Here is a 15,889-nt window from a genome sequence, read left to right on the forward strand (position 1 = left end):
AATTCCAGCCCAGCCCAGAGAGAGAGAGAGAGAGAAGAACTACTCGACTCGAAATTCTGAACGCCAAAACCAAAAGTCTCTTTGATGCGACGCCGAAGTGGAAGCAAACTGGCAAAGAGATCCATGGCTGCTGCCTGCTAGTGCTTGACTGCCAGGTCTCTTGTTTGACATCTTCTAGATTGCCTCTCTCTCTGCTGCAATAAATCCACCACGAGAGCACAAACAACAGCAGCAACACTAACTTGCTTTAATTCTCGAATCTTTGTTTTCATTTCTTTTTCAGGCAAGTTTCTACTGATTTGCGTACTCAAAATTTCGTGGCTGCTCAATATGCATAACGATCTCAGCTTCTTTTCTCTCTCTAAAACCCTAACTTCAGGGCCCGGTTGCTTGAGTAATACCGATGCTTCTTTCGCTTTCTCCTTGTAAACCAGATTTGGTGAGGCGTCGTTTCAACACTGTTATGTTTTACCCGCCAAAGTTTTAATTTAATCAGTTAATGATTTAAAAATCTATGCTTTTCTTCGAGTCCAAGTGAGGCATGCATTTTGCATTTCCTTACTTGTTTCTTTTAATTTCGAATTGCTGGAACAAGCCATTGGTTGATTGATCCTAGTGTTGCAAATGCTGTTTCAGAGTCCGGTCTTTCGAGCTGAGTTGTAGTTAGGTCGGTTTGGTTCTGGGGTGTCGGAGGCAATGTTGATGCTGTGTTGTGATGAGGACGAGGGCCTAGAAGATTCTTGACGGTCTGCAGAAATTTGAGCTGGATTTCTCGTGTCCTTGGATTTGGAGCTTTCTCTCGTGCGTTAGCTTCTTTAAAGTGGTAAGGACGGAAAGCGTTTGTGTCTTGATATGGATGATACGGCGGCAATAGTGGATACACTTGGATCCAGATTCACTTCTGTGGAGCTGATCGGGAAAGGATCCTTTGGTGATGTCTATAAGGGGTAAGTAGTAATTCTCGAAAAACATTGTAAATTTATACTTCAATTCCTGTACCATGTTTTGATACTGGATATCAGTGTATAACGGTTCTGAAGAGTGTCCATTTTTTCTCTGTGTATGTGATTTTTTACTACTTCGTTCATTCATTACAAATTAAGAACTGATTTTGCTGCAACCTTACTGAATGTGAACTTTTACTGTATGAAAGCGGGATCTGACTATAATAATGAAAGACGGAAGTTAATCCGATGGAACTAACCTGAATAATGGACTGAATGACAAATTTAATCTTATGATATGACTTTTCTGTTGTTGGTGACAACTGACATGAAAATTCGTGTCTACATTATTTCCGAGTCTACAAATAAGAAGACTCAACTCCCTCCATGCACTAGGTTTCAAGGAGGTGAGATAGAGATCAGGAACCTATAAGGGCAGCCTGATTTCTGCTCCTAATTAATAAAGGAGCATATCAAAGATATGGAGGATTCTCTCAAGGATATAGAGTTGTAGCCTTGTAGGTTTATGGCTTTTTTGGTGATTCTTAATTAAGAAGATCTATGGTCATGTATGGGGCTTAAATCACAAGCCGTTTAATAGTTTCTTTTATCAGGAAATCTTGGTTTGCACAACCACACATTCAATTTTAGGCAGTTCTTTATTGGAAGGGATGAGATAAATAGCATGTTTTTGGTGATCCGTTGCTTTTGTGGGATCACAATCCACCATGGTATTGAACTTTCAGATCTGTTATGCGTTAAGCCTACTGCATTTTCTTCAACAATAAAATTTGTTGTTGGTGTCTATGTCATCATGACTAGTATGCGTTTTTACCATAGATAATTTATGGTGTCAATGGATAATTGAAACAGACTACATTAACAAAATTAATGGTCTTTGTCATTAGGATTCATCAGCCACTAACCAGATTCCACTTTGATATTATGGCTCAGTTTGTTTGCAGTGCAAATTTCTTTTGCATTGGCGTAAATGTGTATGGGAGTGCAAATGGTCAGAGTGTACATTCTGATTTACTTTTGCTTCAGATTTGACTTTGCTTTATTTGTTTGTGAGAAATAAAATAACATAGTCCCCACCTTATATTGGAAGAGAATGGAGGTAGGAGGAGGGTAAGGTTGGAAGCAAGATGATGTGCTCCCAACTAAATATGAGAGAGAATTGAGGTAGGAAGAAGGTGGTAGAAATTTTTCATTAGTTTTTGAGATGCAAAACTGCACTACTAATAAGTGCAAATGAGATAAAAAGTACAAAAAATTGCATTATGATTGCAAACAAACAGCTGCAAAACTGAATCAGGTACGAAATTTGTATTTGGTTCAGATTTGCATTGCAAACAAACAGAGCCTACAGATTAACAACCCCTACTGGATACTGAGTGAGTTAGAGAGGACTTCTTTCGTTCTACACAGAAGACACCCGGACCCCAATTGGAAAGGTCTGAGTCCTTGGTATTGTGACTAGTATCTGCTTTGGTATTTTTGATTTATAGATGATTTAATTGTTGAATGAACTGAATGCTTTTTTTTGACAAGTAACCGAAATTTCATTAACCATAAGCAGATCAAGGAGTGCAAGAACCACCACCAAGTTGCCCAAACAGGCAACAAGAAATCATCTGTGCCTTATTCCAACTATATGGGGTGAGCTACATGAATCCTGTTTTGCCAATCCATTCTATTTACACAAAAAGGCAAATCAGGGTCCATATTTATGAGGGTTTGGCAAAAGTTTTAGTGCCAGCTGCCAACCTGATGTAACCCTCCTTGAGACTGGCATGTAAGACAAGCTCACACCGGAGGAGTTAAACAGGCAACAAGACACCGAAAACAAATAAACCAACAGGAAGAGTTGCAAATTAATTCCTGACCCAAGACAACGAACCAAGCTGACCTCTGACAACCCCAGCTCTTGCTAAAGAGTCTGCCAAGGCATTGGCACTCCTAGGAACCCAGTTGAGCAATTTGTTTAAACTTTTCCTAAGGATCCAAGCCTTTCTAACCAAAGCTCTGAAGGTCCATGGGATTTCTCTTTGCTTCTTCATCCAGAGTAACAGTTTGACAGTCCCCTTCCACCTCCATATTCTTCTAGTCATTCCTTTTCAAGAGGTCAAGGCCTTGAATCAGAGCCGACAGATCTGCTCTCACTGAGTTGCCTTGTCCCACAGGTTCTGAAAAGTTGGTAAAAAAGGACTGCAAATGAGATAACAGATGTATTAGCAAAAGGAGTTAATGGGTCTCTTCTGTTTTGGGCAAAGTTGTAATCCGATGTAATTTGGGCCAATGTTTTAAAACGCAGAGGCGTGATGCAAGGCGTTCCACTACCTAGAGGCGTGATGCAAGGTGTTCCACTACCTAGAGGCGTGAGGCGTAGTTCAAAACGCAAGAGGCATAAGCCTCCTTAAGAGGAGGGTGGTTAGGAGGAGGAAGGGTAGGAGGATGAAGAGGAAGGGGGGATCTCATTTTTTCTTTATTTTTAATAAAAATCTTTTATATTAAGAAGAATAAAGATGCATAACATTAGTTGAAAGGGGGGGGGGTCCTGTCGAAGCGGAAGGAGCTGGGGGCAAACCACTTTCTTTCCCCTTATCTTTTCTTCCCTTTCCTTTCCTTTTCTTTTCTTTCCTTTTCTCTTTTTTCTTCTCTTTCTTTTTCTTTCCCTTCCCTTTCTTTTCCTTTTCTTTCCTTTTTTTCTTTTTTTTTGTCTTTTTATATAAAATGTGTATGAGGCGTACGCCTCTAGCACGCCTCATGAAAAAAGCGCATGAGGCATATGCCTCTTGCACCTGAGGTGTATGGCTCAGAGGTGTTAGTGCCTCTGGCATACGCCTTAGTGTTACGGTTCAACACAGGCTTAGCCTTGCCTACGCTTGGCAGGCTTACGTTAGGGACATCACCGTCATTTTCACCTGTAAGATTTTTGGGAGATCTGATGTCATCTTCAGGCAGACCACCAAAAGCTTAACGTACTCTTTGAGGAGGGGTGGTCGACCTCCTTGGGTGCCTAACCTTGGCACTCCTAGACCTTCATCCCCTTGCGGGGCGGCCCTGGTTAACGGCTAGCATGGCTACCAGGGTTCCTCATGGGCGCACACATGCTCATGGGGACAATGTTGGACCGGCACTGCGCTGCCGACATTCAAGGGAGGCTTGGCATGCGGGCCTGGCTCAAGCATGACCCTTCACCACGCCAGCCCCTTGCCCAAGCTGAGTGAGCTACTCCATTGCCTCTAGCGCACGGGTGTGTTCTGGCCCAAGCGGTTGCCTATCATCATGGCACACAGGTGCCTGTCATCATCGACATATAGGAGACCCTTCACATCGGTGCCTAGTCACCTCTTCGGCGCACAGTCACCTTGCATTATGGTTGTCCCCCTTTAACACGTAAGCGGCGCCTCCCATGGACCGGTCTGAGCCAGGAGAGTGCCCCGGCCATTGGACTTGAGGTCATGATCCAGTGCTACTGCTTTGGTGGAGCCATCCCATCGGGCAACTCCTAGCCTCTAAGCGCAGAAAGGCTTGTCCTGGCCTACCTTGGCCTGGACGCCGCACGGGTTTCTTCCGTTGTAGAACTACCCCCGTGACAGTTGGTATCAGAGCAAGTTGGCTAATTGCAGTAGCAGTTGGTTTTCAGCAGATTAGCCTAGAGCCAGTTGAAGCGGTCATTACGACAAGCAGCATTTCGTGGGGTGCGGTCCCTAGGCACTTGCACCCAGGATCGAGCAGATTTCAAATCAGGCCTGGCAAGAGGCCATTTCATAGTTCGTGTCCCCATTCCAATGACCCCAAAACAGCTTCCCTTGCGGGGGCAGACGCATTGGTTGTTGTCCTCATGCGGGGGCAGACGCGTGAGCCTTGATAGGAATGTGGGTACACTATCCGAGCAGATTGCTTATTAGGCCTAGCAAGAGGCCATTCAATGTTCGCGTTCCCATTCCAATGACCCTAAAACAGCTTCCCTTGCGGGTGCAGACGCATTGGTTGTTGTCCTCATGCGGGGGTAGACCGTGGGCCTTGTTAGGAATGTGGTTACGCTAGCCGTTGGAGCATGGAGGCCCTACACCGGCAAAGTATCAGGTGGACATGCTCAGTTTTCAGGCAGAACACTTGCAGCAGCAGAAGCTCATCAGAAGGCGAGTGCATGTTCGGCAACATCATGGGTAAAAGTTGCCACCACTCGCACAGATTGCGGTCTGGTCTCCTTGAGGCAGCAGCATTGGGGCCCCCTCGGAGCAAACATGTAGCCTGAACCAGCGAGGTGAAGCGTAGTTTCGAGGGCCGTGAGAGCATAAGCCATGACTAGGTTTGAGTAACCCGCACAGGGCGAGGTGAAGACCGCAGGCCAGCATGGTTAAAGGGTACACCCAGCATCCATCGCCAACAACAGGAGTAGACCTATCAGCGTGTTCGGTAGCATCATTGAAAAGCTACCAAGAAGACGGTTGAGCCTTGGGGTAAGATGATACATGGGGCGGACCTTCGCGAAGCACCACACACATTTCTTCGAGGGCCCTTCTTTCACAGTTCAACGGCATAGCCATTGCGCGGTTTGAGTAACCTCAACACTGGGAGGTGAAGTCCAGGCATGCCGGCTGTTGGGACCCAAATACCTTCCTCTAACCCAACACAGGGAGTGGAGCAGGCCACTACCCATCAGCAGTACTCAAGGAAGCAGAAAGGACAGGCGACAGAGCCTCAGGGACAGGCAACAGAGCTTCAGAATTAGTTACACACAGAGAGGGTGATTCTGTCGACAGAAGATATTCCCTCCATGATATTTCCCAGAGTTTGTTATCAGTTAGTTATTCTGCCAATCAGAGGATATTCCCTCTATGATTACACCTGTAGGCCGGATATATAAGGCCCTACTCTTTTAAAGAAGGAATGAATGAATATCCCTTGTTTTTCTCTTTCACTGCATCCCTCTTTTCCTACCTTCCCTTCTCTTCTTCCTCCCCATTTTCTGTTTCAGGAGGTTAAGCCACCCTCGAAGTGGCTTCCGAGGTGAGCAGTATCTCACCAAGTTGGTATCAGAGCAAGGTTGTAGACCAGCTATGCCGCAGACAAGATCCTCTACCATGGAAGACAGAGTTGACCAACTTGAGATTGGGTTCCACCAAGTACTGAATGAACTCAGGGATCTCAAGGTGGTCATCTCTAACCTCGCCTCCCAACAACAGTCCGGCGAGACCAGTCAGCCAACAGGGGCCGACGCCTCTGTTTCCGGAAGCCAGGGAACTGGGGGTTACCCCGTCGGAAAGGTTACTAAAATCAATTTTCCCAACTATTCCGGTGGAGATCCCATTCCTTGGATCTTCAGAGCAGAGAGATTCTTCGAGTACCATGAAACCCTTGCACACCAGCGCATCGCCATCGCCTCCATTCACCTTGAAGGAGACGCTATTCTCTGGCTTCAGTGGTATCGACAAACCCATCCTCAGGTAGCTTGGGCGGAGTTCACGGAAGCTTTGTGCATCCGTTTTGGGCCGACGGCGTTCGTGGATTATGACGAACTTCTCACTCGATTAAAACAGACGGGGACAGTAGCAGACTACCAGCTCGAGTTCGAAAGAATGGCGACCAGAGTACACGGATGGCCGGAGAAGGCCTTGGTTGGGTGTTTTGTGGGAGGTCTCAGAGAAGACATCCGCCTGGAAGTGAGAGCTCTTCGACCAGCGACAGTCATGGCGGCGGTGGGCATGGCTCGCTTGCAAGAAGAGAAGATTGATAGCATGCGCAGGACTAGCAAGCCATCCTATCCGAATGTGAGGGCTCTCCAGCGGGCCGAACAACAACCCCAAAAACAAGTTGGGGATCCACAGAAGCCCATTTTTCCCAAGCCCACTGTGCCTTTCAAGCGCCTCTCGTGGGCTGAGATGCAAGCCCGACGTGAGAAGGGCCTCTGTTACAACTGTGACGATAAGTTTGGGCCGGGCCATAAGTGCCGGGTCCAGTGAGTATTTCTCCTTCAAACAGAGGGAGAACCAGAGGGGACAGAACCAGAGCACCTCGAAGACTGTGAGCTGATATCAGGCGAACCAGAATCGGTTGGAGCCGAGATCTCTCTACACGCTCTCATGGGCCTCAACCCTCTTCAGTCCATGTGAGTAGAAGGAAGATTGGGTGGCCGATCTGTGATGGTTTTGATTGACAGTGGCTCTACTTTGAATTTCATCACTTGCCGTTTGGCAAAGCAACTAGGTATGACTATACACCCCACTCCTCTCTTTTCAATCCATGTGGCTAATGGGAATCAGATGTTATGTGATGGTGTATGTAAGAAGGAAAGGATCCTCGTACAGGGCCATAATTTCGTGGTAGATCTTCACCCATTGGAATTCTTGGGGGCTGATATCATTTTGGGAATCCATTGGTTACGTGGCCTAGGTCCTGCACTGTGTGATTGGGCCAGAATGACAATGGATTTTTGCCAAAATGGACAGACCTGCCATTTGCAAGGGGTGCGGCCCCCTAGTCCCCGAGGTGATACCTTAGCCTCTATAATACGGGCCTCCAAGGATACTGGACAGCCCTTGTTTATGCATTTGGGCATTCGGCCCACAATTCCGATTTTAAACAATCAGGACTGTGACCAACCTACTGAAGCCCAACACCAGAGCCTAAGATCGATCCTCGATCAGTTTGGTGACATATTCAAGGAACCGAACCAGTTACCTCCACCCCGGGCCCATGACCATCAGATACCCCTCTTACCCGAATCCAAACCAGCCAATGTGAGGCCATATAGATACCCTTATTTCCAAAAGCTAGAAATTGAGAAGGCAGTAAAAGAGCTACTGGACAAGGGGCATATACAGACCAACACCAGCCCGTTTTCATCCCCCGTACTCCTAGTGAAGAAGAAAGATGGTAGTTGGTGGTTTTGTGTAGATTACCGGGCCCTGAACCAGATTATAGTGAAGGACAAGTTCCCAATACCTCTCATTGACGAACTGCTGGACGAGTTAGGGGAAGCACAAGTGTTCTCCAAACTGGACCTGCGGTCTGGGTATCATCAGATCCGGGTTCACCAGGCTGATATCCACAAGACAGCCTTTAGGACCCACGATGGCCACTATGAGTTTCTGGTTATGCCGTTTGGTCTTACCAACGCCCCCTCCACCTTTCAGGCCCTCATGAATGACATCTTCAGGCCTTTCTTAAGGCAATTTATTATGGTATTTTTCGATGACATCTTGGTTTACAGCAAGGATTGGGGCACCCATATGAAACATCTCAAACTTACCCTCACAATTCTGAGAGAGCACCAGTTGCATGCCAAATTGGCAAAGTGCTCCTTTGGACAAAGACAGATTCGGTACTTAGGCCATGTGGTTGCTGCAGGCCAGGTCATGGCAGACCCAGAAAAGATAGGTGCCATCCAAAATTGGCCCAAGCCCACCACTGTAAAGGCTCTCAGGGGTTTTCTTGGGCTTACCGGTTATTATAGGCGCTTCATTAAGGGGTATGGGCTTATGGCCGCCCCTCTAACACGCCTGTTAAAGAAGGATTCGTTTGGGTGGGCTGATGATGCCCAACGGGCCTTTGAAGACTTAAAGACAGCAGTCTCTAGCCCTCCAGTCCTCACTCTTCCGGATTTCTCTCAACCCTTTGAGATAGTGTGATGCATCGGGTGTCGGAGTGGTGGCCGTTCTGATGCAGAAGGGGCAACCCATTGCTTATTTCAGCAAAGCTCTCTCAGCAGCCCACCAAAATCAGTCCACCTATGTCAAGGAAATGATGGCCGTGGTAATGGCAGTACAAAAATGGCGTGCATACCTATTGGGACGCCAATTTATCATCAGGACAAACCAAAGAAGTTTGAAGTACATAGCAGAACAAAGGGTGCACACCCCGGAGCAGCAAAAATGGCTTAGTAAACTAATGGGATTTGACTACCACATCGAGTATAAACCTAGGCCTGCCAACAAAGTAGCTGATGCCTTATCACGGGTAGAAGAGCTGACCCAACTAACCTGCTCTCAGCCCAATTTTCCCTTATTTGAAGCTATACGACAAGAAGCCAGATCTAATCCACAGCTGCAAGACATCAGGGAAAGGTGGAAAAGTGACCCTTCTCAGGTTCCGGGTTACCAAATTGTGGGGCTTGATCTTTTCTTCAAGGGTAGGTTTGTGGTTGCTCCAAATTCCACCCACAAAACTGAACTGCTAAGGTTGTTTCATGATTCCGCATTGGGAGGACATTCAGGGGTGCTACGGACCCTAAAAAGACTCAGCAGCCACTACCATTGGGTAGGAATGCACAAGGATGTGTTGCACTATGTATCAGAATGCCCAACTTGCCAACAACAGAAATACTCCTCACAGTCACCCGCGGGCCTTCCATGGATTTCATCACAGGACTCCCTCGTTCTGCAGGAAAAGAGGTCATCATGGTAGTGGTTGACCGCCTCACCAATTATAGCCATTTCTCTGCTTTGCCTCACCCTTACACTGCAGCGATGGTGGCCGACATTTTCATACGGGACGTGGCGAAACTGCATGGAACACCAAGATCCATTGTCTCGGACCATGACCCTGCCTTCCTAAGTTCATTTTGGAAGGAGTACTTCAGATTGCAAGGAACCCGACTACACCCATCCACCAGCTATCACCCGCAAACTGATGGACAGACTGAAGTCATTAATCAATGCTTAGAAGCCTACCTTAGATGCTTCATAGGAGAGAAGCCTAGACAATGGGCTCACTGGTTTCCGTGGGCAGAATACTGGTACAACTCAACTTATCAGTCAGCTGCAGGGATGACACCTTTCAAGGCCCTATATGGCAGAGAACCCCCTCCCATATTACCCTATGAGTATGGGTCGTCCAAGGTGGCAGAAGTAGAGACTCGCCTACTGGAAAGAGACGAGATTCTTAGACTGCTCAAGGCCAATTTGACAAAGGCCCAACAACGAATGAAGATCAGCTATGACTCTCACCACCGCCCATTAGAGCTTCAGGTGGGTGATTTTGTCTACCTTAAGCTCCAACCTTACCGCCAGGTCTCAGTGGTAAGACGGGCTTGGCACAAGCTAGCTCCCAAGTATTATGGGCCCTACAAGGTGCTGGAAAGAGTGGGCCTTGTTGCTTACAGATTGGACCTCCCTACTACCTCGAAGATTCATCTAGTGTTTCACATCTCTCTTCTCAAGAAGGCTATGGGAAATCATACTCCTACCTCATCTAGCTTACCCCAATTCACTGAAGAAGGGGACATTTACACAGAGCCCATCAAAATTGTGGATTTTCGATGGGTCCGACGAGGTGGGTAGGTTGTACCAGAAGCCAAGGTAGAATGGGCCGGGCTGCCCCCAGAAGACGCCACTTGGGAACCTTATCTCAGGCTGAATGAGAGGTTCCCGAACCTAGACCTTGAGGGCAAGGTCAATGCTAAGGAGGGAGGAATTGTTGGGACCCAAATATCTTCCCCTAACCCAACACAGGGAGTGGAGCAGGCCACTACCCATCAGCAGTACTCAAGGAAGCAGAAAGGATAGGCGACAGAGCCTCAGGGACAGGCAACAGAGCCTTAGAATTAGTTACACACAGAGAGGGTGATTCTGTCGACAGAAGATATTCCCTCCATGATATTTCCCAGAGTTTGTTATCAGTTAGTTATTCTGCCAATCAGAGGATATTCCCTCTATGATTACACCTGTAGGCCAGATATATAAGGCCCTACTCTTTTAAAGAAGGAATGAATGAATATCCCCTATTTTTCTCTTTCACTGCATCCCTCTTTTCCTACCTTCCCTTCTCTTCTTCCTCCCCATTTTCTGTTTCAGGAGGTTAAGCCACCCTCGAAGGGGCTTCCGAGGTGAGCGGTATCTCACCACCGGCATGGTGAAATGGTTCCGTTCCCATAAATGGACACCAACATAGGCAAGACCTGGGCTAGCCAGACGGGCCCTGGAACTGGCAGAAGAAGTGGATGGCGCGGGACACAGACGCCCATTCACGGAAGGAGTCATTGTCGAGGACGACAATGAATTGAGTGGGGGAGCCTGTTACGGTTCAACACAGGCTTAGCCTTGCTTACGCTTGGCAGGCTTACGTTAGGGACATCATAGTCATTTTTGCCTGTAAGATTTTTGGGAGATCTGATGTCATCTTCAGGCAGACCACCAAAAGCTTAACGTACTCTTTGAGGAGGGGTTGTCGACCTCCTTGGGTGCCTAACCTTGGCACTCCTAGACCTTCATCCCCTTGCGAGGCGGCCTTGGTTAACGGCTAGCATGGCTACCAGGGTTCCTCATGGGCGCACACATGCTCATGGGGATAGTGTTGGACCGGCACTGTGCTGTCGACATTCAAGGGAGGCTTGGCATGCGGGCCTGGCTCAAGCATGACCCTTCACCACGCCAGCCCCTTGCCCAAGCTGAGTGAGCTACCCCATTGCCTCTAGCGCACGGGTGTGTTCCGGCCCAAGTGGTTGCCTATCATCATGGCACACAGGTGCTTGCCATCATCGGCATACAGGAGACCCTTCACATCGGTGCCCAGTCGCCTTGCATTATGGTTGTCCCCCTTTAGCACGTAAGCGGCGCCTCCCATGGACCGGTCTAAGCCAGGAGAGTGCCCTGGCCATTGGACTTGAGGTCATGATCCAGTGCAACTGACTTTGGTGGAGCCATCCCATCAGGCAACTCCTAGCCTCTAAGCGCAGAAAGGCTTGTTCTGGCCTACCTTGGCCTGGACGCCGCACGGGTTTCTTCTGCTGTAGAACTACCCCCGTGACATTAGGGCGTTTTGGGAGCGCCTCACCTGGAAGTGCGCCTCCAGGCGTATACCTCCCACGGCTTCTAAAACATTGACTTGGGCTGGTGGATTGCCTAATGACTGTACTAAATTTTCTGAAATTATTAGTAAAATCCTTTTGCTAATAAAAAAAGCTGAGCAAAACATTGCCATTATGATCTCTTATAAACACCTCCCACATCAGATTGACCCAGAGTAGCCAAACTGCAGCCATGATAGTTGAAATTTAATCTACCTGCCTCCGGAGTGATCCACTCAAGCACAGAACACACATATTGATGATCGGTTTCTGTCATTAATGTGAGTTTAGGCAATTTGATGGTACAAATTAAAAAGTGTCCTTGGATGGCTGAATAGCAACAACTACCAACTCTTTGATTCTATGTCCGATGTCAGCATAAATTCTTTCTTTTTTCATCTTTTAAATATTGAAGCTGTATGAATTCCGATCTAAAAAAGAATATTGAAGCCTTATAAACAATGCTGCCAAAATATTCCAATGTTCATGATTCAAATTGTGGACCCCAAGGTTCCAATTTGAATCTTATGATTGAAATCTTTTTTTATCCCTGAAAGATCTTATTATTATTGTTTGAATCCTGAAAATTGATTTGTGAATCTTATAATTTCTTTGATTCATATAAATTGGATCAATTTGACTGGGATCCAGTCTTATACTTTGTTTTTATTTTTTTTAATTTTAAATGGGCTTTTTTTTTGAAACCCATCCTAGAATAAGACTTATTTGAGTTGACTGAAACCTATTCAAAGACCTTTTTGGTTTATTTTACATTATATCAGGTTAAAGAACCATGATTTGTAGGTTAATTGACTTTGAGGTCAAAACTGGATTGTTTCATATCGTGCTTATAATGTATAAGTGGTAAACTTTGTTTTATTAAAAACATACATGGAGAATATAGATTCATTTTTTTACATATTTATGTTTTTACTATTATGCATTATGTATACTCATCTTTTTGACAAATTCCTAAAAATAGAATTAATCTAATGGTATACAATACTATTCATGATTCAATTTGATTTAGTTTAATGTCCTCTATGATTTACAAATGAAGGTCTTAGCATAGTTTTCAAGGAGCCAAGGCGAGGCTAGGCGACAAGGGTGCCTAGTTGCCTAGGCAATGGATTTTTTTAAGTAAAAACATGTATCCTAGGGTGGTTCCCTAGGTTTCGTAATCATATTTCCTTAATAAATATCCATGATTTTCATAAGAAAAGTATAAATTTCATGTTAAAGTATAGAAAATCAACATATTCCAACATATTCATGAGAAGAAAAAGAAGAAAGAAAAGAAAATTTGAAAAATATAGAGGCTGAATCCCTATTTCTGTTATAGGAAAGAGGAAAAGAAAAGGTTCCAACATATTCATGAGAAGAAAAAGAAGAAAGAAAAGAAAATTTGAAAAATATATAGGCTGAACCCCTATTTCTGTTATAGAAGAAGAAGAAGAAATTAGTATATAAAAATACAAAATTAGTAAAGAAAAAGAAGAAAATGTGTTGATTGGACAACATTTTATGTTCTTTCTTACTTATTGGTTCAGGTTTTGAAGTCTTTGAGGGTTCAATACAGCATTTAGCAATGCTTGTGTTGATTAAACCCTAACAAATAAAAAAATAATAAAAAGAAATTAGTATATAAACACACAAAATGCTGTATTGAACCCTCAAATTTCTTGATCCTAACAAACTGTCATGCCCTCACTTCCTCTAGGAAGCCTAGAGTTCAAGTAACTTGGACTCCGTCGATGGAGGGTTTTGTTAAGCTGAACTTTGACGGGAGTAGTCAGGGTAACCCAGGACTGTCTGGGGTTGATGGTGTACTGAGAGATGAGAACAGCAACATCATTGCCTTTTTTTCGGGAAAGGTGGGAATAGGAGACTCTGTGAGGGCTGGACTCCTAGCTGCGGCACAGGGGGTACAGATTGCTTATCAACTTGGAGTGCAAAACTCAATAATTGAAGGAAACTCTAAGGTGGTAGTAGGATGGTTGGCTGACCCGGGTACTGTCACTTGGAACTTTAAGGATATCTTAAAAAAGGTCAAATGGCTATTGAGGGGCACGACAGTTAGAGTTTAGTGGTCGGGTAGATCAGTTAATGCCTTGGCTGATTATCTTGCTAAACAAGGGGCTACTCGGGTTTCATTGTATTGGGCTTCTCTGTAATTTTCTTTTTCCTTTGTTTTGTTCTTTAACTAAAGGGTTGATGGTCTCTTCCATCTCCCCTCCTTAAAGGGGAGGTAGCATCTCGTGCCTCTCCCTAATTTGTACTATCTTTGGCTTTGATTTAATAAATCTGATAATTCATTGATCAAAATAAAAAAAATGTCTTTTTTATAATTATAACCTCAAAAAATTAAGAATATAAAAGTTTGTTATAACATGCTATAGAAAACTGCTTGGCGATTAGGCGAGGCGAGACTCCAAGGGCACCTTGTCGCCTAGGCGTCGCCTTGACAACTATGGATCTTAGTTCTTGATGTGTCTTCTTATCACTTTGGACTACCAGATGAAATTGTTGAAATTAACTGAACAGACTGTCAATGATCAGTTGATGTCAGAATTATCCACAAAAAAGGATCAGTTGATGTCATTAATATAAATTAAAGATGATTTGTGATACAAATTAAATGTGTTCTTGGGTGGCTGAAAAATAACAACTATCAACTATTTGATGCTGATGTATGTATGCATTCTCTCTCTCTCTTAGTTTTTCATAATGACTTCTTATGATGATGTAAGATAACTATAAAGAAAGAAGAGATTGAACTGTTTTACAGATGAACCTTTGGTTATTAAATGAAAATTCCTATGTACAATCAAGGACTGATTTTTTTTGTGTGTTCTTAGCAGTCTTTTGTACATTTCCTATGTACATCCTCTAGTTGCACAGGGGTTCTTTTTGGTTAATGAATTTCCCTACTTTACCTTCTCTCTCTCTTTCTCTCTCTCAAAATAAAAGACAAATCTAGGTGTCTCTCACTCATTGTCACATTTTGTTGTGCAACTTCATCAAGAGCAATGGAATAAGGACTTGGGTGACTCTAATTACTTGTTTCAGAAAGATAACATCTTGCAATGCCTTGCGTTGTGCTACTTTTTCAGAGGAAACAAAATAGAGCAATGTTGATTGCATTGAGTTTTGTCCATTATAAAGCCCTTGAATTACAAAAGGACAAAATATAAACAGTGTCTTCTGTGCATATACATGAGAGTTATGGGTATTTTGTATTTTTATCCTTTTGTGATCTAAAGGCTCCATGATGCTACGATTTGCTTACCATGTTAACACCAGTTCATTGGATAATAGTTGTGATAATGTAACAGCGTATTTCTCCCATAAGTTAGAAATCGTGTTGGCTGCTTGGAATTCTAAACATAGCAAATTTGTTCATCTCTGGGTTATGTAGATGGTCAATGTTTTGATTTGCTTTATGGAAGAAATAGATGGCAGTGTATGGGTCTCTGACATATTTGTGTTTAATTTTTGAGAGGTTAGTTTTCCCTTTTTTTTTAATAATAAAATTTCTCTACTTCTGTCAACTAGCTATGGTCTTGTTATGATATTGAAAAATGTTATCAATAGAAAACTAGGACATTGGGAGAAATTGAAGAAACTTGCTTTCCATTTTTCATTCCCTTCACCAGTTGATTTACGTTCCTGTTATACCTTTTCTTGCTTTGCAGGTTTGACAAGGAGCTCAACAAAGTTGTTGCGATTAAGGTTATTGATTTAGAAGAAGCGTGAGTACATAGCTTGGGCAGTTTATCTTTTAGTTTGTGTGTGTATGATTGACTGTATTTGACTATTCGTTGTTGACTATTAGTTGCTTGGTCTGCTAAAAACCATATTTTTTAATCCTCAGCTTCCTTGTCAAAGCTTGCTACATTAATGGAGGAATATTTGTTAATATTCTTGACAGCTTACAGTTATTGATGATACCAGTGAAAGAAAACCTGTTGGATGAATAAAGAATGGATAGAATAATGAAAACAATAAAATAGTGTAGATTACTGAACACAAACGCATAAATAAAGAATGCCTACAACTAAATTTTGCACTTTTTTTTCAGGATGGCAGAGGCAACTTGTCATTAATTGATATGTTATACGTACTATTGAACTTTTCTTTTGTAACT

General features: G+C 44.1%; 1 protein-coding gene across 5 annotated transcripts in view; it reads left to right on the plus strand.

Moving 5' to 3' along the window:
- LOC104599444 (uncharacterized) overlaps window positions 1–15,889 on the plus strand; it is a 41,466-nt gene continuing 25,577 nt past the window's right edge. For 2 of the 5 annotated variants that reach the window (XM_010261984.3, XM_010261987.3), the window contains exons 1-4: window positions 1–155; window positions 284–439; window positions 637–947; window positions 15,438–15,494. In XM_010261984.3, the coding sequence (XP_010260286.1) occupies window positions 853–947; window positions 15,438–15,494 (152 nt within the window). In that variant the 5' untranslated portion in view covers window positions 1–155; window positions 284–439; window positions 637–852. Of the gene's footprint in view, window positions 440–636; window positions 948–15,437; window positions 15,495–15,889 lie in introns of all 5 variants that reach the window. The other 3 variants (XM_088886922.1, XM_088886923.1, XM_010261989.3) reach the window with 2 other exon arrangements.

This window comes from Nelumbo nucifera, chromosome 1 (genome assembly GCF_055504915.1).
Source record: "Nelumbo nucifera cultivar China Antique chromosome 1, China Antique-T2T, whole genome shotgun sequence".
Classification (NCBI taxonomy): Eukaryota; Viridiplantae; Streptophyta; class Magnoliopsida; order Proteales; family Nelumbonaceae; genus Nelumbo; species Nelumbo nucifera.